General features: G+C 43.8%; 1 protein-coding gene across 5 annotated transcripts in view; it reads right to left on the bottom strand.

The window, feature by feature from the left end:
• esrp1 (epithelial splicing regulatory protein 1) overlaps positions 1–26795 on the bottom strand; it is a 97542-nt gene that overhangs the window by 9422 nt on the left and 61325 nt on the right. For 4 of the 5 annotated variants that reach the window (XM_085992645.1, XM_085992644.1, XM_085992642.1 and 1 more), the window contains one exon: positions 7305–7455. The exons of the other annotated variant lie outside the window; for it this stretch is intronic. In XM_085992645.1, the coding sequence (XP_085848771.1) occupies positions 7305–7455 (151 nt within the window). The remainder of the gene's footprint in view (positions 1–7304; positions 7456–26795) is intronic. 5 annotated transcript variants of the gene reach the window in all.

Genomic DNA, 26795 nt, shown 5'->3' on the forward strand with positions numbered 1-26795 from the left:
TGAATAACTTTTTCAAAAATTAAATGTACAGCTGTATTTTTCCATATAAATACTTATGGCAATTGTAGGGTTTAGTTCCGAGTATTCCATTGACTAACAATCATGGCTATAGGAAGCCAGCATTCGAACTGTTCTACTACTGGACTACTCAAGTTCAGAGAACTCACGCTACGAGGCTCTCACTTCTCCATAATTGTGTGTATGATCATGCACATGACTGTTTTGTAGGGATGAACATTACAGAGTGTAAATAATATTGTGGGCAATACTAATATTGAGATACACTGAAAACAGTGAGCGCTAATGATATCAAGGAGATCTAGCTTTGAAGAATTACTGAGCCAGTCAGTGTGAGGGAGCTGAACTGACACACATACCGTTGAAACTACATGATCACTCAAACACTAGATTAATGGATTACTTGGCCCATTTTGGAAACACTAGGTATTAGACCTTGCTGCCTGTCAAAATAAGTCAGGAGCTCCACCCAAGCTATTTTTTTAGACTCTGCAGTCAGACCTGGATTTGCATATTTAAGTTTGCTCCCAATGATATCTGAATGTTGCTATAATAATGTAATGTATTGGCAGTCAGGGGCAGTGCAGACATCAGGCTCAGCAGCTAATTATGAATGCTCGTCAGTGGTATTTTTTTTTTTTTTAAAGACCTAAATCTTGTTCCTGCTTGCAGTGAATTGACACCACTGCACTTCTGTACCACTAGGCATAACACTCAAACTTTTTCTAGAGGAAGTGGATTTATTCTTTATATAATATACTGGCAAGCAGGCAGGGCCTGTGAAAAAGATAGGTTTGAGCTAAACTTAACGCCCTGTGGTACGAGTGCTGGAAAACTGAAACTGGATGATGCTTACTTTTGCCCTGTCCCTAATTTGCCTCAACTGCCCCCAGCAGGTGCACATCATAAAATAGCTAACTTGAAGGAGGCTAGTGTGGCTATCCAAATATGAGGTAGTACGCCATCTACAGTCAAAAATCTATCACCCTCTTGGATCATTTCTGCTGCAGTGGGTTTCCGGCCCGAATAGAATAAATTCAGTTATTCTGTGATCCCAGTGGGAAGCAGTGCTTGAAGGCAGCACTGATCAGAGTAAGGGCGACAACAGTGTAGCGCTGAACCTCCAACCCTTGCTTCCTTTGAATGAGTCTCCATGCTGGGAGCAAGGGGTCAGTGAATTTACCCACTAGTTTCCATTGTAATTATTACTAGCTGGCTATCAACACAATGAGAGCATGCCTAAGAAGGGCCCACCCACCTTGCCCCAATAGGAATCACTATCTTCATTTTTTTTCCTCATCAGACGGAAAGTTACCAATCTTGGCTAGGCCATTGAGTGCAACACAGGTGACCATCAGATCATTTAGTAACCAAACACAGAGCAACATTGACCAGATAAGCACAGGCAGGACAGACCATCCCAGATGGTACAACCAAGAAGGAAATAAATCAAAAGAAATTACAATTTAATAAACACACACAATATGACAAATTAATTTAGCTTATTTTTTTTCCAGCTGCCAAATAAATCATGTTTGGCAGTTTATGCATCCACTTGTTTTATCTGCACACTAGCGCTTTTGTACAAGATTAACACAGCAGCATAGCAACGCATTATATGTCACTGACATTGCTCCCAATCCATACAAGCAATGCTTTGTAAAGAGAACTCCCTCTAGAACATCACTCAGATCAGTGTAATGCTTTGAAAATCACAGAGCAGTGGTATCACCAGCCTCACAGGTCTAAACGTGTTGCAACGCATACATTTTCCAAAGGCCCTTAAATAGACTTCAGAGAGAAGTAAACAAAAAGTCAGAAGTACGCAGACTCACTGAGAAGTTTGTTGCGACACCATTGTAAAACAATATTGGTTAACAGGCTTTCAATGTTGTAGCTTAAGGCAGTGGCAAAAATGAAATCATCAAAAATTGAACCTGTCCAATGAAGTAGCGATATGGTGAACACTGCTCTGCTCTCTCCTCTTATAAGGAGCATGGTATACTTTTATCCCCCCAGGTATGTAATGGGGTGGTATCATTGAGGTATTCCAAGATACTTTATCCTGTTTAAAAATGGAGGTGGGTGCGATGACACAATCAGCAACACAAACAGAGTGAGTGTATGCATTGAGTGGGGTGGCATTGCATAATACATACGAGGAAGGATCTAGGTTCAATCACTAGTTTGTACTAGGTTAGCTGATTTGTATAGTGTAGTAGGGGTATGATAATTGGTCTCAAAAGTGTCCAAACCAGGGAACAATCAGCAGGTGTTCCTGCTCCCAGTACTTTCCAGCGACGCTAGCTGGAAGTGTGTGTGTTTGAATGATAGACTTGGCTCTGATAACACCAGCTGCCAAATAGTCAGGCAACACTCACTGATTCGATGCACACATAAAAAAGAAAGGCTACTTTTTTTTTTTTTTTTTTTAAATTCGTTCCTGGGATGTGGACATCACTGGCAAGGCCAGCATTTATTGCCTATCCATAATTACCCTTAAGGCAGTGGTGAGCCACCTTCTTGAACCACTGCAGTCCCTGTGGTGAAGGAACTCCCATAATGTTGTTAGGGAGGGAGTTCCAGGATCTTGATCCAGCAACGGTGAAGAAATGGCCAAATTTCCAAGTCAGGATGGTGGGTGACTTGGAGGTGGTGGTGTTCCCATGCACCTGCTGCCCTTGTCCTTCTAGGTGGTAGAGGTTGCGGGTTTGGGAGATGCTGTCGAAGAAGACTTGGTGAGTTGCTGCAGTGCATCCTGTAGATGGTACACACTGCAGCCACGGTGCGCCAGTGGTGGAAGGAGTGAATATTTAAGGTGGTGGATGGGGTGCCAATCAAGCGGACTGCTTTGTCCTGGATGTTGTCAAGCTTCTTGAGTGTTGTTGGAGCCAGGAAAGTGGAGATTATTCCATCACACTCCTGACTTGTGCCTTGTAGATGGTGGAAAAGCTTTGGGGAGTCAGGAGGTGAGACACTCACCACAGAATACCTAGCCTCTGACCTGCTCTTGTAGCCACAGTATTTATGTGGCTGGTCCAGTTAAATTTCTGGTCAATGGTTACCCCCAGGATGTTGATGAGTACCAGAAGGACTCGCCTCTGTGGAACCATTCAAAACATGAGTTGGTATCTTCAACAGTGGAGAAGATCACAGGGGCCAATAGAAAATATTAGCAGCACAACCTTTGGGTCAACATCTCCTGAAAGTAAAGTAACCTAAAAACTCCCCGTTGAGGTGATGGCATCCTGTAAATACTTCACCAGTTAGAATTTAGTGAAGTTGGCTCTAGTTACACTTAAGATCCATCTTCATAGAGCAAAGCAGTAACCCGTACCACCCCATACACCAGTTTCCACTGTGCACCCACAATAATCAATAGTCTTGTGGCCATTTCACATAAATTGAACAGCAAGGAGCGAGTGTAGGTAATTACAACCTGCACTAATTTCCCATTGTTAGTTTAGGAGCAGTGTTAGGGAAAATTCAATGGAGCCTGAAGATTTAAACTTAAAAAAAAACATTGACTGAAGTAATGCCTGCCATAAATCTTCAGTTGGGCAGTGCTCCAGTAGTGTTTCTCTGTAAATATGAAATGATACCACTTATGATGACAAATATTAATTTTGCTACCATATATTGCTGTAAACAGGCTAAAAGGGATGGTATTACATCAGCTATTGTTGAGTGAATTACAAATGTAACATATACCACAGGTCATTAAGGATTTGTGTGAATATATGAGCATTGTGGCAGGTAATCTCTGGTTGTATGTCCCGATACCATATTTATGGTTTTTTGTTCTGTTCCACTTCAAATGCATATTGTATTATGAAAAATGTTTTAAAAATAAAATGAATAGCATTCACAAAATTGGCTAAATCAGTGTATGGAAATCGGTTCCATTCAATCACAGATCTACATTCAGGCTATAAGTTTTTTGACTAATTTGAACAGTTCACAAAGGAGGAAACACATTCTTACTATAGCCTGTCACAGCAGAATGGTTACAGCACAGAAGGAGGCCATTCAGTCCATCGAGCCCATGCCAGCTCTCTGCAAGAGCACTTCAGCTAGTACCACTCACCTGCCCTTTCCCCATAGCCCTGCAAATTTTCAGGTACTTATCCAATTCCCTTTTGAAAGCCACGATTGAATCTGCCTCCACTACCCTTTCAGGCAGTGCATTCCAGATCCTAACCAGTCGCTGCGTAAAAAAGTTTTTCCTCATGTCGCCTTTGGTTCTTTTGCCAATCACCTTAAATCGGTGTCCTGTGGTTCTCGACCCTTCCGCCAATGGGAGCAGTTTCTCTATCTACTCTGTTTAGACCCCTCATGATTTTGAACACCTCTATCAAATCTCCTCTCAACCTTCTCTGCTCTAAGGAGAACAACCCCAGCTTCTCTAGTTTATCCACGTAATTGAAGTCCCTCATCCCTGGAACCATTCTCGTAAACCTTTTCTGAACCCTCTCCAAGGTCTTCATATCCTTCTAAACTGCGGTGCCCAGAATTGGACACAATACTCCAGTTGAGGCTGAACCAGTATTTTATAAAGGTTCATCATAACTCGATGCCTCTATTTATGAAGCCCAGGATTCTGTATGCTTTTTTAACCGCTTTCTTTACCTGCCTTGCCACTTTTAATGATTTGTGCACATATACCCTCAGGCCACTCTGTTCATGCACCCCCTTTAGAATTGTATCCTTTAGTTTATATTGCCTCTCCTCGTTCTTCCTACTAAAACGTATCACTTGGCACTTTTCTGCATTAAATTGCACCTGCCACGCGTCCACCCATTCCACCAGCCTATATATGTCTTCTTGAAGTCTATCATTATCCTCCTCACTGTTCACTATACTTCCAAGTTTTGTGTCATCTGCAGATTTTGAAATTGTGCCTTGTACACCCATATCCAAGTCAAGAAAAGCAGTGGTCCTAGTACTGACCCCTGGGGAACACCTTCACCACTACTCTCGGTTTCCTGTCACAGCCAATGTCGTATCCATGCTGCCACTGTCCCTTTTATTCCATGGGCTTCAATTTTGCTGGCAAGCCTATTATGTGGCACTTTATCAAACGCCTTCTGGAAGTCCATGTACGCCACGACAACCGCATTGCCCTCATCAACCCTCTGTTATCTCATCAAAAAACTCAATCAAATTAGTTGAACACCATTTGCCTTTAACAAATCCGTGCTGGCTTTCCTTAATTAATTCACACTTGTCCAAGTGACAGTTAATTTTCTCTCGGATTTCTAAAAGCTTCCCCACTACGAGGTTAAACTGACGGGCCTGTAGTTGCTGGGTTTATCCTTGCACTGTTTTTTGAACAAGGATGTAACATTTGCAATTCTCCAATCGTCTGGCACCACTCCTGTATCTAAGGTGGATTGGAATATTATGGCCAGTACATCTGCGATTTCCACCTTAACTTTCCTCAGCATCCTAGGATGCATCCCATCCAGTCCTGGTGACTTATCTGCTTTAAGTACTGCCAGCCTTTCTAGTACCTCCTCTTTATCAATTTTTATCCCATCCAGTATCTCCACTACCTCTACTTTCACTATGACTTTGGCAGCATCTTCTTCCTTGGTGAAGATAGATGCAAAGTTCTCATTTAGTACCTCAGCTAAGCCCTCTGCCTCCATGTGTAGGTCTCCTTTTTGGTCCCTAATCGGCCCCACCCCTTCTCTTACTACTCGTTTGCTATTTATATGCCTATAGAAAACTTTTGCATTCCCTTTTATGTTAGCTGCCAATCTATTTTCATACTCTCTCTTTGCCCCTCTTATTTGCTTTTTCACTTCCCCTCTGAACCTTCTATATTCAGCCTGATTCTCACTTGTATTTTCAACCCGACATCTGTCATACGCGCTCTTTTTCTGCTTCATCTTACTCTATATCTCTTTCGTCATCCAGGGAGCTCTGACTTCGGTTGCCCTACCTTTACCCCTTGTGGGAATGTGCCTCGACTGTACCTGAACCATTTCCTCTTTAAAGGCAGCCCACTGTTCAATTACAGTTTTGCCTGCCAGCCTTTGATTCCAATTTACCTGGGCCAGATCCGTTCTCAACCCACTGAAATTGACCTTTTTCCAATTAAGTATTTTTACTGTAGATTGCTCCCTGTCCTTTTCCACAGCTAATCTAAACCTTATGATACTATACCCTAAATGTTCCCCTACTGACACTTGCTCCACTTGACCTACCTCATTCCCCAGAACCAGACCCAGCAATGCCTCCTTCCTCGTTGGGCCGGAAAAATATTGATCAAGAAAGTTCTCCTGAACACACTACATAAATTATTTCCCCTCTCTGCCCTTTACACTATTACTTTCCTAGTCTATGTTAGGAATAGTTGAAGTCCCCCATTATCACTACTCTATAGTTCTTGCACCTCTCTGTAATTTCCCTGCAAATTTGCAAAGTTTGGAAAGTTTCTTAATTATAACAGGCCCCAAACTAGTGGGAAATCCTTCCCACTAGTTGGCGGCCTAAAGAATACACCTAGTAGTGTAGTGGCACCTCTATTATTTCTTAACTCTAACAGCATAGCTGATTTTTGGTCACCAGTTTTATGTTGGCAAGTTTCAGAATGCATTTTCTGGAATACCTGGCATATGCAGGAATACAGAAAACTTAACAGCGAACACCTGCCTCAAACAAAATCTGACAAATAGTTTATCAACTAGTTTCCAAGATTTGTCAACACAGTGAAAATCCAATGAACTAGTCATTAAAATATAAACACTATTCAACAGTTCTCTTTCTCTCTCCATTGTTCCTCCTCTCCTTAAGGCTGACTCTTAATGCAATATAGTTCCACATATGCTGGCAACCCTCCAATACCCCACCCAATTGGTCATTCATCATGAGTAAGCCAAGATAGTGAGTGTCAACAGGCCATGCAACTGTGGAGACATCACAACCAAGCCCAATCCTGTCCAGCAGGGGCCCTAGAGTGTGATCCTTGCACACAGGCACTGAGGCCAACTGTGATGCCATATCACATTATCAGCTGAGATCAGCTAACTCAACCCAAACCGAGGATTGAACATGAGACATTCCTACAAACCAACAATATTTTTTCAGCACAATTTTTATCAATAGCTTTATTGTGTTGCTTAAGCAACATTTTAATTACTTTGCTTGGATCTAATTATGATGGAGATTGTGGGTGTTCCTGCAAATTGGTTCTTCGCAGAAGCAATTAAATTTATCCTTGCATAACTGGCTGAGAGTTCCACAGTCTGACTTAAATTGCTTTTCAGGAAGCTACTAACCTGATAGCCCTGGAAGAAATTAAGGATTTCCTTGACTCCTGTGTTGTAAGCTAGTCCTTGCATCCTGACGATGGTGCCAGGCTGGGTTGGGATAGTGGCAGCGGCAGCAGGTGTTGGGAAATAGCCTATGCTGGTCGGGGACCCAGGGGGACTAGAAATAAAGAGACAAGTAAAGATAAAACTAGGCAATGTCTCCAAAGCCTCAAGAGTATCTGAAGCACACATTTGGTATAAGAGAAAATACTGGAATTGCAAATCAGGCAGATCAACATCTCAAAGATGGGTTAACATTTCAGATGTAATGCTGCATCAGAACTGATAGGAAATAAGTTTATTTTTCCAGGTTTACCTCTTTGTTATTTATGTCAGTTCAAATGAATGATTACATCTAAAATGCTAAGCTTTCTTTCCCTTTCAGATGCAGATTGACCGGTTGTGCGTTTCCAGCATTTTCTATTTTTATTTCAAGTTCACAGCATTCATGGTTTTGTTTTTACTGCACAATGTTGGTGGATGATCCATTTTATAAATCAGAGTGCTTCCTGCTCAGTCAGGGAAAGATAACTATATGCGTGACGATAGCCACATAAAAAAGGTAAAAAGTGCAGCGAACTCACCCCACACATCCAGCAATCCTGCCAATAAACTCTAACTATTTAGAGAGGCATAGCTTTTTGAAGAATTAATAGTTTAAACATTTTGAAACTTATAAATAGTTAACCTGTTCAATATTGATTCCTGTAGTGTATGTGCTTTAAGTCAGAACTACTTTTTACAGCTCCTGTATACTGTAGTAGCGGCAGTAACCACACCGGTATATAAGCTGTGCACATGCCTCTGTACTCCAGTCTAGAGGTGACCCTGCTCCAGTAAAGACCTGTTGTTTGTTTATGTACAGCATCCGTGTAATTCTTTATCCACTGAACCACGGATCTAACAGTGGCGACGAGTGTTGATGCGAATCTACCTGCAACATTAAACAAAAAAAAACAAAAAATAGTCGAGTCCAGGAACACGGGCATCGACCGCGAGCAACCGCCCAGCAGTCAGGCAGAGATCCAACTTCGCTGGGGAGGCTGTGGAGAGCCGGGCTTGGTTCCCCAGCCACAATGAGCAGTAAGAGACCGACGACAGGTCCTGAGCAGACCCTTCCCGAGCAGCGGCGGCTGCAGCCGACCGACGGCAGAGAGAGAGAGCCGGGCAGCATCGACGGGGTAAGAAAAAGGGTGACGAGAGCAGGGCGCAGCTGGGGATTGATCACCGAGCGGAGTCATGGAAAAATACTGCAAAACCGGAGAGAGAGAGGGTAAGAAACAGCTGGGTTCTAGACTGAGCGGCGTCGACAAATATCAAGAGAAGAACGCGCAGAGCACAGCCAGGGATCACGGGCTGATCAGGGTCCGCGGGGCGAAGCAAAGGGAGATGCCATTGAGCCGCGGAGAAGCAGGGAGAGCGCGGGAGACGCCATTGAGCCGTGGAGAAGCAGGGAGAGCGCGGGAGGCGCCATTGAGCCGCGGAGAAGGAAAAGCGCAGGAGACGCCATTTTGCGAAGCCGCAGCGGAGAAGACGGGCGAGCGCGGGAAGGAAGGAAAGCGCGGGAGACGCCATTTTGTGCCAGCAGAGAAGAAGGGGAAGCGCGGGAGGCGCCATTGGTGATAGTTAACGCACAACCAAGGATGCCGAAGAGTGGCAGTATCTCTACGTTCGACAATGAAGTCGAAGATTGGGCGACATATGTGGAACGTATTGAGGTGTACTGCAGGGCGAATGAAGTGCCAGATGCTAATAAAGCACTGGTTCTGTTAAATTCCATGGGTGCAAAAACTTATGGGTTACTGCGAAATCTAATAACCCCAGAGAAGCCGGTAAACAAGAATATTGAAAGCATAGTAGAAATCCTACAGGACCACTTAAACCCCACACCGCTGCTGATAGCAGAACGATTTAAGTTCCATAAAAGGAACCAACACAAAGACGAAAGCAATGCTGAGTACCTAACGGAACTGCGCAAGCTATCGAAATACTGCCAGTTTGGAGCGGGACTAGCAGACACGTTAAGGGACAAGTTTGTGTGTGGGCTACAAAGTGAAGGAACCCAGAAACGGCTTCTATCAGAAAAGGACCTTACGCTGGACAAAGCTTTCAGTATGGCAGTATCACACGAAGCAGCCGCAAGGGGCGCTGCAGAGATACAACGGAGACCGCAAGAATACGGCACCAATGAAATGACCTATGGAACAGGGAAGTGCTATTGCTGCAGCAGAACAACACATGACCAGAAAGATTGTTGGTTCAAGGACCAAGTGTGCAGACAGTGTGGGAAAGCAGGACACATAGCAAGAGTCTGCAGGTCTGGGAAGAAAACCAACAGTAAGAAATCTCCACAGGAGAAGTACAAAAAGGTACACCAGGTGATGGACAGTGGTTCAGACAAACAGAAAAAAGTGACACAGACTCCGGAAGCAAGGAGCTGGGTTGTCTGAAACTACATAATGTAACCGAAATAGAGGATCACCAGACTATCTGGGTTACACTCAAGATAGACGGAGTCCAAGTGGAAATGGAATTGGACACAGGGTCAGCTTTAACAGTCATAAATCAAAGAGACTACAAGCGGCTATTTTCACACATACCCTTGAAAGCTACAGAGATTGTCTTGAAGACGTATACGGGGCAAAAAGTCTACCCCAAAGGAAAAATAAGGGTGAAAGTGACATATAAAGGTCAGGAAATACCTAAAATGGATATATATGTATTGCCAAATGGAGGACCACCACTGCTAGGACGTGAGTGGATCCGGAAGATACATTTAGATTGGCATTCCATACAAGCACTGAAGGTGGAGGCCAAAAAGGACGACGACGTCACACCTGGACGACTGTCAAAAATGCTAACTGACGCAAAAGAAGTGTTCCAGGAGGGACTAGGAACACTAAAAGGAATAACAGCAACAATTAAAATAGAGGATAATGCAAGCCCAAAGTTTCTGAAGGCCAGACCAGTGCCTTATGCGATCAGACCAGCGGTTGAAGCAGAGCTGGAAGGGTTGGAACGTTCAGGAGTACTGTCCAAAGTGGGCTGGGGCGAGTGGGCTACACCCATCATCCCTGTAATGAAGAGGTCGTTGAGTAATATGCCTGGGGAACCAAAGAAGGTCCGCATCTGTGGGGATTTTAAGGTGACAGTGAACCCAGTCCTTCACACGGTGCAATATCCGCTTCCATGAATTGAGGATATTTTCGCCTCGCTATCTGGTGGTAAACGCTTCACCAAAATTGATCTAGCCCAGGCGTACTTGCAAATGGAGGTAGAAGAAGCTTCGAAACATTACCTTACGATCAACACCCATAAAGGTCTCTATCAATACAACCGGCTGGTGTTTCGAGTAGCCTCGGCTCCGGCTATCTGGCAAAGGGTGATGGATCAGGTCCTGCAAGGGATTCCAGGGACCCAGTGTTATTTGGACGACATCTTGGTCACGGGCGAAAATGACGGTGATCACCTCGCTAACTTGGAGAAGGTGCTCGCCAGATTAAAGGAATATGGGCTACGAGCTAATCGCCACAAGTGCGAGTTTTTCCAGAAACAGATCTCGTATTGCGGCCACGTCATCGATGAAGAGGGGTTACATAAGTCCCCCGACAAGATTGAGGCAGTAGTCAAGGCTCCAGCACCGGAAAATGTGTCACAACTGAGGTCGTTCCTCGGGCTGGTAAACTATTACCACAAGTTCTTACCAAATTTGTCTACGGTACTACACCCGCTAAACACCCTACTGCAAAAAGGGGTACCATGGAAGTGGGATGACGAACGTAGACGAGCTTTCCAGAAGTGTAAAGAATTGATCACATCAAAAGAGGCGTTGGCCCATTTCAACCCAGCACTACCAATTCGTTTGGCATGTGATGCATCACCCTACAGCATTGGAGCGGTGCTGTTGCACAAATTCCCAGACGGGTTGGAGAGGCCAGTGGCCTTTGCGTCTCGGTCACTAACCTCAGCCGAGCGCAATTACGCCCAGATTGACAGGGAGGCCCTCAGCCTAGTATGGGGAGTAAAAAATTCAACCATTATCTGCATGGGCAGAAGTTCACCTTGCTGACTGACCACCAACCACTTGTCTCCATCTTTAATCCTAAGAAGGGCGTGCCAGTAATGACTGCACAGCAGTTACAAAGATGGTCCCTGTTTCTCGGGGGCGAATCAATATGAAATAGAATATAAAGGCACGAAACAGCATGGGAACGCTGATGGGCTATCGCGCCTGCCACTGCCTACGGTGGAGGAAGCACCAGCAGTGGACCCTATCGAGATATTTTATTCGTCGATAATTGAACGATTGCCAGTAACAAACGCGGACATAGAGAAGGAGACCCGCAATGATCCGACGCTGTCACGGGTATATGAATTGACGGTGAGGGGGTGGCCAACACACGGCGACTCACTGTTGCCAGCATTCTCATCCAGAAGAGAACAGCGGTCAGTATGCCAGGGGACAGTGATGTGTGGATCCAGAGTGGTGATTCCACCCAAGTTAAGGGAGAGAGTGCTAAAGGAGCTACATTAAGGTCATCTGGGGGGAGTGAAAATGAAAAGCTTTGCTAGGGCTTATGTGTGGTGGCCGGGAATCGATCAACAAATCGAAGACCTAACTAAGAGCTGCTTAGGATGCCAGAAGGTCCAAAATGCACCACCACATGCCCCTCCTCTCCATGGCAACAGGTGCACATTGATTTCGCTGGTCCATTCATGGACTCAATGTTCTTAATAGCAGTGGATGCTCATTCAAAGTGGCCTGAGGTGATAAAGATGTCTTCAACCACTACAGAGAAAACGATTGCAGTCCTACGGACCATATTTGCCAGAAACGGGTTGCCAGAGCAGATCTGCTCTGATAATGGACCACAGTTTGTGTCCGACGAGTTCCAAAAATTCATGAAAAGGAATGGGGTAAGACATTACACATCCGCCCCGTATCATCCAGCCATGAATGGATTGGCCGAGAGGTTCGTACAAGCCTTTAAGAAGGCGATAAAGGCCATGTGCGACGATGAAATTCCACGACAGCATAAGATGGACAATTTCTTATTAGCCTACCAAAAAACGCGACACATGCAGTTACCAACCAGACCCCGGCCATGATGTTCTTTAACAGAAGGTTGAGATCTCGTCTGGATTTGCTCAGACCAAATGTGCGAAGAAATGTTGAGGACAAACAATTCCAGCACATCAATGAGAAGCCGACAAGGAGCTTCAATGTAGGGCAACCAGTCTTGGCCCGTGACTATCGAACAGAGAAGTGGCAACCCGGAACGATATGTACAAGGCAGGGGCCATTAATGTACACAGTGGATGTCGGGGAGAACATTGTGAGACGCCATGTCGATCAGATCTTAGCGTCACAGGAAGGCGTCAACCCCATGTCTCGAGTACCTGGGGATGAACCCGACATACCGGTAGCATCTACTTCAGACCCAGTAGCAGTGGAACCCGATGAACTACCCGATGAAAAGGGGTCAGAATCGCCTCTGCACCAAGAACAAGAACCTCCGGAAAGGCGCTATCCCGAAAGGGTCAGGAAGCCGCCCCAAAGACTGAATCTATAAATGGACTTTTTGTTATTGAATGTACATGTAAAAATGTAATTGTTATTTGAATATTAAGGGGGTATTATTAATCTAAAAAGGGAGGAATTGTAGTGTATGTGCTTTAAGTCAGAACTACTTTTTACAGCTCCTGTATACTGTAGTACCGGCAGTAACCACACCGGTATATAAGCTGTGCGCATGCCTCTGTACTACAGTCTAGAGATGACCCTCCTCCAGTAAAGACCTGTTGTTTGTTTATGTACAGCATCCGTGTAATTCTTTATCCACTGAACCACGGATCTAACAATTCCCTCAAGTATGTTTCTAATGTTTAATAACTTAAAATTAGTAGGATTACATCCCATCTGATTTTCAACTGAACAGTTTGGAAAGTTTAAAAAAATAACAGGCACCAAAAGTTCAGTTTTTAAACACCCAACTTGTTTTAACCATGATGTCTGTGGTTCACCGCACCATATTAGAATCTAGGAGACAGGCTCCTTCTGCTATTCTACGGTGCTGCAGCCGGTGATTGGCTTTCACAGATTTGAAATCTGAGAGCATAATTGCACTTTACATCATCCTTGGCAGCCTCCTTTTGTGCCAGCGAAAGAGAGGCTGCATTTATGGATCCTGTCAAATGCTGAATTTGCAAAAAGGTGGAAACCCTAAACACACTAGTTGAATGTACTTATCTCTACATCACTGTAGTTTGTTGTATACCCCAGAAAACCGCCCGACCACGGTCTGATACAATGGGAAAGGGAGGGCTCTCAAGAATACAGCATGTAAATAGAGGTAGCAATCTACGATTGATGTTGTAAAGCAACAAGAGAAAGTCAAGCTACCTTGGGTGTGGTTTCACCAGTACAGTGCCAGATTTAGGTATGCAAGTTGGTAAGCGAGTACATGCAAGGCTATTCTTTTCCCTGATTACTGTTAATAATCTATAGATTGTCTCAACTAAGTGTGAACAGAGTTTGAACTATAATGTATTAGAATTCATTCAAGGCAAGATATCACCGTGGCAATGCAAAAAAACTACAATTTAAGAAACAGTTTACAGGGTTTCATTACAAGTAACGAACAGGGTTTTCTCATGGGTGAACACTGTTCATTGGTCTCTAGTAAGGAGAGGCTGATTTAAACCGAGCTCCAAGAGTGGGAGGCGGACCTGCAAGAGGGGAGAGAGAAGTAAAAAGTAATCGAAGTGTGACATCACCAGAAAGCGGGTAAGTGATTGGTTGGTGAGTATTTCTCTCTCGCTTTTTTTCCAAACTTAAATTTTGTGGTTTATAGTTTCTAAGGTCTCTGTTGTGTACCGGGGACTGCTGGTAAACAAGGGCCCTTGAGTATATCATTTAATTCTAGTGTAATTGGTGGGATTGATTTGATTCAATTTAATTTGAATTAATTAAAGGGTATGTCATGGCAGTACAGCTCGGCACCATGGTATGCTCCTCCTGCACTATGTGGGAAATCAGGGACACTTCCTGTGTCCCTGACGACCATGTGTGCGGGAAGTGTATCCAGCTGCAGCTACTGGCAGAACATACTGCAGCGCTGGAGCTGCGAATGGATACATACTGGAGCATTCGCGATGCTGAGGACATCGTGGAAATCACGTTTAATGAGTTGGTCAAGGCTGCACAGGCAGGAAGGGAATGGGTGACCGCCAGGCAGAGTAGTAGGCACAGGCAGGTAGTGCAGGGGTCCCCTGTGACCATCCCCCTCTCAAACAGATATACAGCTTTGGATATTGTTGGGGAGGATGGCTTATCGGGGGAAGGCAGCAGCAGCCAAATTCCTGGCACCATGGGTGATTCTGCTGCACAGGACGGGAGGAAAAAGAGTGGGAGGGCTATAGTAATAGGGGATTCTATTGTCAGGGGAATAGATAGGTGTTTCTGTGACCGCAAACGAGACTCCAGGATGGTATGTTGCCTCCCTGGTGCAAGGGTCAAGGATGTCTCAGAGCGGCTGCAGAGCATTTTGGAAGGGGAGGGTGAACAGCCAGTTGTCGTGGTGCATATAGGTACCAACGATATAGGTAAAAAATGGGATGAGGTCCTAAAAGCTGAATATAGGGAGTTAGGAGGTAAATTAAAAAATAGGACCTCAAAAGGTAGTAATCTCAGGATTGCTACCAGTGCCGCTTGCTAGTCATAGTAGAAATAGAAGGATATTTCAGATGAATACGTGGCTAGTGGAATGGTGCAAGGGGGAGGGATTCAAATTCCTGGGACATTGGAACCGGTTCTGGGGGAGGTGGGACCAATACAAACTGGACGGTTTGCACATGGGCAGGACCGGGACCGATGTCCTAGGGGGAGTGTTTGCTAGTGCTCTGGGGGAAAGTTTAAACTAAAATGGCAGGGGGTTGGGAACCTGAGCAGGGAGACAGAGGAAAGGGAAACAAGGATAGAAGCAAAAGAGAGGAAGGAGAAAAGCAAAGGTGGCAGTCAGAGAAATCAATGGTTTAAATCAAACATGGCCACAGTAAATAATAATACTAAAAGGTCCAAAAGTGTTAAAAAAACAAGCCTGAAGGCTTTGTGTCTTAATGCGAGGAGCAGTCGTAATAAGGTGGATGAATTAGCTGCGCAAATAGAGGTAAACGGAGATGATATAATTGGGATTACAGAAACATGGCTCCAGGGTGACCAAGGCTGGGAACTCAATATCCAGGGGCATTCAATATTCAGGAAAGACAGACAAAAAGGAAAAGGAGATGGGGTAGCATTGCTGGTTAAAGAGGAGATTAACACAATAGTAAGGAAGGATATTAGCTCTGATGATGTGGAATCTGTATGGGTAGAACTGAGAAATATCAAGGGGCAGAAGACGTTAGTGGGAGTGGGATAGAGACCCCCAAGCAGTAATGCTGAGGTTGGGAATGGCATTAAATGGGAAATTAGAGACGCGTGCAATAAGGGCACAGCAGTTATCATGGGTGAAGGAGGAATTCTGGAGTGTATACGGGATGGTTTCCTGGACCAATATGTCGAGGAACCAACTAGAGACCAGGCCATATTAGACTGGGTATTATGTAATGAGAAAGGATTAATTAGCAATCTTGTTGTGCGAGGCCCCTTGGGGTGGAGCGATCATAATATGATCGAATTCTTCATTAAGATGGAGAGTGAAGTAGTTGACTCAGAGACTAGGGTCCTGAATTTAAATAAAGGAAACTACGATGGTATGAGGCGTGAGTTGGATAGGATTGATTGGGGAATGTTACTCAAAGGGTTGACAGTGGATAGGCAATGGCAAACATTCAAAGATCGCATGGATGAACTACAGAATTTGTTCATCCCTGTTTGGCATAAAAATAAAACAAAAAAGGTGACTCAACCGTGGCTAACAAGGAAAATTAGGGATAGCATAAGATCCAAGGAGAGGACATATAAATTGGCCAGAAAAAGCAGTAAACCTGAGGATTGGGAGCAGTTTAGGATTCAGCAAAGGAGGACAAAGGGATTAATTAAGAGGGGGAATATAGAGTATGAGAGTAAGCTTGCAGGGAACATAAAAACTGACTGTAAAAGCTTTTATACATATGTGAAGAGAAAAAGATTGGTGAAGTCAAGCGTAGGTCCCTTGCAGTCAGAATCAGGGGAATTTATAATGGGGAGCAAAGAAATGGAAGACCAATTAAATACATACTTTGGTTCTGTCATCACAAAGGAGGACACAAATAACCTCCCAGAGATGTCGGGGAACATAGGGTCTAATGAGAGGGAGGAACTGAATGAAATCAGTATTTGTAGGGAAATGGTGTTAGGGAAATTGACGGGATTGAAGGCCGATAAATCCCCAGGGCCTGATAATCTACATCCTAGGGTACTTAAGGAAGTGGCCCTAGAAATAGTAGATGCATTGCTGGTCATCTTCCAAAATTCTATAGACTCTGGAACAGTTCCCATGGATTGGAGGGTAGCTAATAAGAACATAAGAAATAGGAGCAGGAATAGGCCAATCGGCCCCTCGAGCCTGCTCCGCCATTCAATAAGATCATGGCTGATCTGATCCTAACCGCCAATCTACTATCACAGAACCAGCTCCTGAATCTAACAGAATTAGACACACGAAATAGGAGCAGGATCAGGCTACACGGCCCCTGGGCCCGCTCCGCTACCCACAGGGCCATGTCCGATCTGAACCTAGACTCATGTCCAAATTCCTGCCCGCTCCCCGTAACCCTTAATTCCCTTTACTTCTAGGAAACTGTCTATTTCTGTTTTAAATTTATGTAATGATGTAGCTTCTACAGCTTTTTGGGGCAGCATATTCCATGTTGCCCCACTGTTCAAAAAAGATGGTAGACAGAAAACAGGGAATTATAGACTGGTAAGCCTGACATCGGTAGTGGGGAAAATGCTAGAGTCCATTATAAAAGATGTAATAGTAGAGCACTTGGAAAACAGTGACAGGATTGGACAAAGTCAACATGGATTTACAAAAGGTAAATTGTGCTTGACTAATCTACTGGAATTTTTTGAGGATGTAACTGGTAGAATAGATAAGGGAGAACCAGTGGATGTGGTGTATTTGGACTTTCAGAAGGCTTTCGATAAGGTCCCGCACAAGAGATTAGCGTGTAAAGTTAAGGCACATGGGATTGGGGGCAAGGTACTGACTTGGATAGAGAACTGGTTGGCAGACAGGAAGCAAAGAGTTGGAATAAACGGGTCTTTTTCCGAATGGCAGGCAGTGACTAGTGGGGTACCGCAGGGATCGGTGCTAGGACCCCAGCTATTCACAATATATATTCATAATCTAGACGAGGAAACTAGATGTAATATCTCCAAGTTTGCAGACGACACAAAGCTGGGTGGCCGTGTGTGCTGCGAGGAGGATGCCGAGAAACTCCAGTATGATTTGGACAGGTTGGGTGATTATACTGCATCTGCCATGCACCTGTCCAATGTGGATAAATGCGAGGTTATCCACTTTGGTGGCAAAAACAGGAAGGTAGATTATTATCTGAACGGCAATAGATTGGGAAAAGGGGAAGCGCAACGAGACCTGGGTGTCCTTGTGCACCAATCGTTGAAGGTAAGCATGCAGGTGCAACAGGCGGTTAAGAAGGCAAATGGTATGCTGGCCTTCATAGCAAGCGGATTTGAGTGCAGGAGCAAGGATGTCTTGCTGCAGTTGTACAGGGTCTTGGTGAGACCACACCTTGAGTATTGTGTGCAGTTTTGGTCGCCTTATCTGAGGGAGGATGTTCTTGCTATGGAGGGAGTGCAGCGAAGAGTCACCAGACTGATACCTGGGATGGCAGGAATGACGTATGAAGAGAGATTGGGTCGATTAGGCTTATATTCGCTAGAGTTTAGAAGAATGAGAGGGGATCTCATTGAAACTTATAAAATTCTAACAGGACTAGACAGACTAGGTGCAGGAAGGCTGTTCCCGATGGCGGGGGAGTCCAGAACCAGGGGTCACGGTCTAAGGATAAGGAGTAAGCCATTTAGGACTGAGATGAGGAGGAATTTCTTCACCCAGAGAGTGGTGAACCTGTGGAATTCTCTACCACAGAAGACAGTTGAGGCCAATTCATTAAATATATTCAAGAAGGAGTTGGATATATTTCTTAAGGCTAAGGGGATCAAGGGATATGGGGAGAAAGCAGGGACAGGGTACTGAATTTGGATGATCAGCCATGATCGCATTGAATGGCGGAGCAGGCTTGAGGGGTGGAATGGCCTTCTCCTGCTCCTATCTTCTATGTTTCTATGTTTCTACTAGCTGATAAGGTGGTAAGTCCTATAAGGCAGGAGGGTTTTATGGGCTCCCAAAACCCATATAAGGGGAGGTATCCACACTCACTGGACTTGAGTATCCCGCTGCATGTCAACCCACAGTTAAGAGCGGGAGCCCCAGTCTCCACTCACTGGGACTTACTGAAGTAAGGTTCAAATCCTGCCTGCACCTTCCGATTCAGAGGTGGGAATGCTACCATTAAGCCAAAGACTCACTATATTATACGAGTAATTTACTGTGACACACCTATTAAATTAGCATACCATACAGTGATACCAATGAAGAAAGCAACCAGTTAATTATTTCAGACTGATTACATTTCTTAAGGCTAAAGGGATCAAGGGATATGGGGAGAAGGCAGGGACAGGGTACTGAGTTTGGATGATCAGCCATGATCTCATTGAATGGTGGAGCAGGCTCAAGGGGCCGAATGGCCTACTCCTGCTCCTATCTTCTATGTTTCTATGTAAGATAATGCATACAGCAAAGCTAATTATAAAAGTCTGTGTTATTACAAAGTTATCATTCTAAAAAAATATTTCCCATGCTCTTATAGCCAATAATGGAGTTTGGGTCTCAATAAAAGGAGGCCCTGATACTTTGCAGCTAGTAGTAAGGAGGTTTAACCATAATATTAATGGGAGGAATCAACTTATTCCTTGGTCAAATTTTATCATGTTGAAGACTTTGACAGTGAGTGATGGCTCAATCCAGTCTTCACCTGATATCCACATACAGACACTTCCAGCAGGAAGTGATCATGAGCGAAACCTTATTGATTTTCTCCTCCCTATTTTGGTTTAAATTTTCAAAAGAATGATACATTCTCTTGAGTAATATTTTAGTTTCAAAATACACCCATTGGCTGAACCTGAAAATGCTGGAAAGAGACAGTAAATTATGCTAAACCTTTATAAAACACTGGTTCGGTCTCAGTTGGAGTACTGTGTTCAATTCTGGGAACCACACTTTAGGAAGGATGTCAAGGCAGGTATGGTAGCATAGTGGTTATGTTACTGGACTAGTAATCCAGAGGCCTGGATTAATGATCCGGAGATGTGAGCTCCAATCCCACCACAAGCAGCTGGGGAATTTAAATTCAATTAATTAAAATACATCTGGAATTAAAATATATCTGGAATTATCAGTAATGGTAACCATGAAACTACCAGATTGTCGTAAAAACCCATCTGGTTCACTAATGCCCTTCAGGAAAGGAAATCTGCTGTCCTTACCCGGTCTGGCCTATATGTGACTCCAGACCCACAGCAATGTGGTTGACTCTTAACTGCCCTCTGCAGTTCACCACCACCTTCTCAAGAGCAATTAGGGATGGGCAATAAATGCCAGCCTTGCCAGTGATGCCATGTTCACATCCCATGAACAATTTTTTTTTTTTTTTTTTTTTTTTTTTTTTTTAAAAACAGAGGGTGCAGAAGAGAATTACTAGAATGGTACCAAGGATGAGGAACTTCAATTGTTCTCCTTAGAGCAGAGAACATGAAGAGGAGATTTGACAGAGGTGTTCAAAATCATGAATGCTTTTGATAGCGTAAATAAGGAGAAACTATTTCCAGTGGGTCGGTAAGCAGAGGAATAAAATTTGAAGGGAAAAATGTACAGAGCTATGGGGAAAGAGCATGGGAGTGGGACTAATTGGATAGCTCTACCAAAGAGCCGGCACAAGCAAAATGGCCTCCTTCTGTGCTGTATGATTCTAAGTCAGTCAGCCTCAGTAAAGAGAAAAGATAAGTTGACATTTTAGACAGATCTGATTGTATGGATGGCTTTCTAGCATTTGCAATGTTTTTTTCTTTTCCTATTTATGTCCACTGGCTCAGGAGCACTAAGACTATTTGTTCAATACTCTCCTAAAACACACAGTGGTCAATTTTAACTCCCTCTACCCAGTGGGAACCGGGCAGTAGTGCCCTGAAAACCACAGGGATACATTTGCCGCTACGTACCTAATTTGTTCCCACGTCGTCATCGGAGCCCGATGTGCATATTTAAAGAGGACTCCGCTGGCTTGGGGTGGGTGTCCTTGCCAACTGCAATTTAAAATTGCAGTTGGTCAAATTGGGCCTGGAAAAGATATTCTAAGTGCCCTGCTCTGCTTTAACTGCAATCCCCCGCCCCCCCACGTCTGGTTTCTGTCAGGCAGGGGAGTTAAAATTGAGACCTGGGTGTCTGAATGGTAAGGATTTAATTTAATTCAATTCAATTTAATTCCCCAACACTAACAGCTCTCATTTTTTAAAAGAATGGTGAAGCACATTGCTCTGTTTACAGGGCTGGATATCCCACAGTAAATTTAACTGCAAGACCAGTCTGCACATGGCCTTTGTAGTGATTTTCGATGTCAAAAAAAGAATAAATCATTTGGACTTGTCGTACTCGGCATTTTGCCATACTTGTAACTTTTTATTTTTGTACGGTATTCATTATTTTCTCTTCTTCCCCTGTGTTGATCGCCCTCCACCACACATTATTCCAGGGGGTTGAACAGGTGATCTGTTCCCATGCTGGCCCAGTTCAATTACTGGCCTCTCGGAGGTACAGTCCTGGAATGCCTCCACAGGGAAGCATCTGGCTTCTATTGGATGCCTCCCAACACCAACACAACTGAGGTCACTTTGTGGGAAAACACAGGCACAGATCTGTATCATGTCAATCCATGTCAGTTGTACAGAAGCTCCACACACTACACCATCTACTATCAAGCTCTCTTTATTTAAATCAATAGGCCCCTGTAAAAACACAATTTTCTGAGGAAAGCTGTTTGTCTGTTGCCAGAGTTTAGGGGTTAAGGAGTATCGGTCACTGCTCAGTAAGATCTGACTTTGTAGGCATAAAGCAAGCAGTAGTTCACAAATGCTTGACGGGTCAAATAATTCTTGACATTACGATAAAGTTAACATGGTTGGTTTATTGGCTGCAGTTTAGTCATTAACTTGCTCTTTTTTTATAAATATTTTAATTTTTATTGCTTTTCCATGCTCATGAATTTTAAGATCACAACTAAAGATAGCGGTGGCCATTAATTGGTTTGGCCAGAGGCTGATTTAATCAGTCTGAAATAATTAACCAGTTGCTTTCTTCATTGGTATCACTGCATGGTGTGCTAATTTAATAGGTGTGTCACAGTAAATTACTTCTATAATATAGTGAGTCTTTGGCTTTAGTAGCATTCCCACCTCTGAATCGGAAGGTGCAGGCAGGATTTGAACCTTACTTCAGTAAGTCCCAGTGAGTGGAGACTGGGGCTCCCGCTCTTAACTGTGGGTTGACATGCAGCAGGATACTCAAGTCCAGTGAGTGTGGATACCTCCCCTCATTATATGGGTTTTGGGAGCCCATAAAACCCTCTTGCCTTATAGGACTTACCACCTTATCAGCTAGTATAAACATAGAAACATAGAAGAAACACAGAAGATAGGAGCAGGAGTAGGCCATTCCAGCCCTCGAGCCTGCTCCGCCATTCAATGCGATCATGGCTGATCATCCAAATTCAGTATCCTGTCCCTGCTTTCTCCCCATATCCCTTGATCCCCTTAGCCTTAAGAAATATATCCAACTCCTTCTTGAATGGGCCAGTAATTCCGGTCCCAATGCGAGAGTACGGACGGGGTACTTACGCGTGGGCCCGTTGGAAGTGCCGGATTTCAGCATGCACAGCGCATGCGCGGGAAACCGGCATTTCCTCCAAGGGGTTCAGAGGTCCAACGCGTGCGCGCAGGACTCTGCGCGCATGCGTTGAACTTCCTTCTTTTTGACAGGTTTGCCCGTGTGTAAGGGCCTGAACTTTTTAGAAATGTAAAAAGGAGACGTAAGGACTTGATTCTTTAAGGTAAGTGGTCTATTATTTAAAATTATAACATTTTTTCCACAGCTTTATTGTTTTTAAGGACTTTACAGTAAGGTAAGTTTATTTTTAGACCCGATTTCTTAAAAAATTATTTTTTTCAAAAATTTGATTAATTGTTTAAAATAGTTTTTTTAAGTTATTTATAGTTCATTTAATTAGTGGGATCTTTTTTTAAATTTTATTTAAAGTTTAAGTACTGTTTTGGGCGCCCGTAGTTTTCATGAGTTTGACACTTCTTACTATCAAACTCATGAATGAAGTTTCCCCTCCCCTGATTGGCTGCCCAGTGCTCACCTGATCCCAGCTGGCACATCGCACTGACTACACCGCTGGGTCAGGCAAGCACAGCGCGCCGACAGCTGAACCAGGCCAGTGACAGGAATTCCAAGCAGTCCCAGGCTTCAGCTGTCAGCGCGCCGGGTAAGTGCACATCGGGGGCTTGCACGCGCGGCAAGCCCCCGATCCTAATTTCTGGGCCAATATATTTAATGAATTGGCCTCAACTGTCTTCTGTGGTAGAGAATTCCACAGGTTCACCACTCTCTGGGTGAAGAAATTCCTCCTCATCTCAGTCCTAAATGGCTTACCCCTTATCCTTAGACCGTGACCCCTGGTTCTGGACTCCCCCGCCATCGGAAACAGCCTTCCTGCATCTAGTCTGTCTAGTCCTGTTAGAATTTTATAAGTTTCAATGAGATCCCCTCTCATTCTTCTAAACTCTAGCGAATATAAGCCTAATCGACCCAATCTCTCTTCATACGTCATTCCTGCCATCCCAGGTATCAGTCTGGTGACTCTTCGCTGCACTCCCTCCATGGCAAGAACATCCTTCCTCAGATAAGGCGACCAAAACTGCACACAATACTCAAGGTGTGGTCTCACCAAGGCCCTGTACAACTGCAGCAAGACATCCTTGCTCCTGCACTCGAATCCGCTCGCTATGAAGGCCAGCATACCATTTGCCTTCTTAACCGCCTGCTGCACCTGCATGCTTACCTTCAGCGACTGGTGCACAAGGACACCCAGGTCTCGTTGCGCTTCCACTTTTCCCAATCTATTGCCGTTCAGATAATAATCTGCCTTCCTGTTTTTGCCACCAAAGTGGATAACCTCGCATTTATCCACATTATACTGCATCTGCCCAACTGCTCAACCTGTCCAAATTGTACTGGAGTTTCTCTGCATCCTCCTCACAGCACACACGGCCACCCAGCTTTGTGTCGTCTGCAAACTTGGAGATATTACATCTAGTTCCCTCGTCTAGATCATTAATATATATTGTGAATAGCTGGGGTCCTAACACCGATCCCTGCGGTACCTGCCACTCGGAAAAAGTCCCGTTTATTCCAATTCTTTGCTTCCTGTCTGCCAACCAGTTCTCTATCTAAGTCAGTACCATACCCCCAATCCCATGTGCTTTAACTTTGCACGCTAATCTCTTATGCGGGATCTTATCAAAAGCCTTCTGAAAGTCCAAATACACCACATCCACTGGTTCTCCCTTATCTGTTTTACCAGTTACATCCTCAAAAAATTCCAGTAGATTAGTCAAGCATGATTTACCTTTTGTAAATCCATGTTGACTTTGTCTGATTCTGTCACTGTTTTCCAAGTGCTCTGCTATTACATCTTTTATAATGGACTCTAGCATTTTCCCCACTGCCGATGTCAGGCTTACCGGTCTATAATTCCCCATTTTCTCTCTACCACCTTTTTTAAAATAGTGGGGTTACACTAGCTACCCTCCAATCCATGGGAACTATTCCAGAGTCTATAGAATTTTGGAAGATGACCAGCAATGCATTTACTATTTCTAGGGCCACTTCCTTAAGTATGCTAGGATGTAGATTATCAGGCCCTGGGGATTTATCGGCCTTCAATCCCGTCAATTTCCCTAACACCATTTCCCTACAAATACTGATTTCATTCAATTCCTCTCTCTCATTAGACCCTATGTTCCCCGACAAGGTAATGGCAGGGGAGTGGGACTAAGGAATTGCTCTTTCAGATATGCAGTACAAGTGTGATGGCCTGAATAACCTCTTACTGTGCTGTAAAATCTCTATAATTCTTTGGTCCAACTTGTATTTGGCAGACAGCTCCTGTTTAAATTGTGTGTGGTGCATTATTCAAAATCCAGGATGTCCTGGTAGCCTTTTTCCAAGATATAAAGCAGAAATTTTTTTTTGAATAAAGGACAATTGAAGTTGCAGTTGGAATTAGAAGGTTCATAGAATCATAGAAATGTACAGTACAGGAGGAGGCCATTTGGCCCATCGTCTCTGTGCCGGCCGAAAAAGAGCTATCCAGCCTAATCCCACTTTCCAGCTCTTGGTCCGTAGCCCTGTAGGTTATGGCACTTCAAGTGCATAACTTTCCTGTAATGTGGTAACCAGACCTGTATGAAGTACTCTAGCTGTGGCCCAACAAATGCTTTCTTAACCACCTTATCTACCTGTCCTGCTACCTTCAGGGATCTTTGGACAGGTGCTCCAAAGTCCCTCTGTTCCTCTACGCTTCTCAGTATCCTACCATTTATTGTGTATTCCCTTGCCTTGTATGCCCTCCCCAAATGCATTACCTCACACTTCTCTGGATTAAATTCCATTTGCCTCTTTTCTGCCCACTTGACCAGTTCATCGATAGCTTCCTGCAGTCTACGGTTTTCTTCCTCACCATTAACCACATGACCAATTTTTGTGTCATCTGCAAACTTCTTAATCATGCCCCCTACATTGAAGTCTAAATCATTGATATATACACCACAAAAAGCAAGGGACCTAGTACTGAGCCCTGCGGATCCCCACTGGAAACTGCCTTCCAGTCACAAAGGCACCTGTCGACCATTACCCTTTGCTTCCTGCCACTGAGCCAATTTAGGATCCAAGTTGCCACTTTCACTTGGATCCCATGGACTTTTACTTTTCTGACCAGTCTGCCATGTGGAACCCTATCAAAAGCCTTGCTAAAAATCCATGTAGACTACATCAAATATGCTACCCTCATCGACCTTCCTTGTGACCTCCTCAAAAAGTTAAATCAAGTTAGTCAGACATTCTTTCTCTTAGGTTCTCTTAAAGAAGTCAATTGGCGATTGGAAAATCTCAGAAAAGCAAATGAGAGGCAGAAGCAACATACAGTATATTCCTGAAAGATAAAGAAATACTGGCCAAGAGTTTCCACTTTTGGGTGCAATCGGTGATCCGAGTACAAATTGCACTCAAAATTGTGCTAGCTCAAGTTTCCACTCAAACTCATTTGCATATCGTAAAATCTTCCATGAACCAGCGCAATCAGGCAGTGTTTTAGAACATAATTTAAAAAAAATTGCATTAAAAAATATTCCTCGATATATTTAAGAGTGGCAACCTGGTGCAGCTTTATTATTAATATAACTGAAGGAGGGTTTATCACAAAAATATACGCATTCTTAATCAGAGTGTGTAGTCCACCACCTGTGAGTAACCCGATTTTACATAACTGAAAATGACTTTAAAAAACGACACAGAATATAACAGAGGCAGCATATGTGGTATCACTCCTTATATAAGGCAGTACTTTAAATATATTGGGCCATAATTTTCTGTAGAAGTAAATCTGATGGCGTCTGCCATTAGTTAGACTTGCCCTTGCATGTTTAGATTTTAGAATTTTTTTGCGTGGTTAGCTGCTAACATCGCAGCAAAGGAAATCGGGCATCTGGGACTTGAGTGAATAGGGCAAGTAACTGTGCATCTCCTTCACCAATCAGATTGAAGGATTGTGAAATTAACAACTCAAGGACTGAGAATTATAAATTAGAGTGGGTGAATTCAATGCCAAATCAGTTACAGAAAGAGAAATAGAGAAGGAAAGAAAGATTGGATTAAAAGAGAAAGAGACAAAAAAGAAAAAGTAAAAAAAAAAGTTTTCATTTTAAATTTTACATTTTTTAAATGTCCAACAAGAAAAACCAGACGGAATGAGACTCCACACTTGCAATAGTTCATTTTCAGTGCCAGAGAGGTTGACTGGCAGTAACTAATACTTATCACATTATAAGGGGACTTAGACTGAAATGGACAAGACTTAACTTTCTGTGGCGAGTTTAGTTTGTATCTACCGCACAAATACAGCAACTTCACACCGCTCAATGCATTTCAATGGCGAGGCAGACAGCGAGATGCTTTTTTCGCAAAGCTAATGGTGGACAGGCACAACTCGGACAGAAACTTTTAGATTTGAGAGTTTAACCACGTATCTGCCCTTCGTTTGGAGTTGCGCGTA

Source organism: Somniosus microcephalus, chromosome 7, assembly GCF_052327205.1.
Source record: "Somniosus microcephalus isolate GS21.2 chromosome 7, FLI_Smic_1.0, whole genome shotgun sequence".
Lineage (NCBI taxonomy): Eukaryota > Metazoa > Chordata > Chondrichthyes > Squaliformes > Somniosidae > Somniosus > Somniosus microcephalus.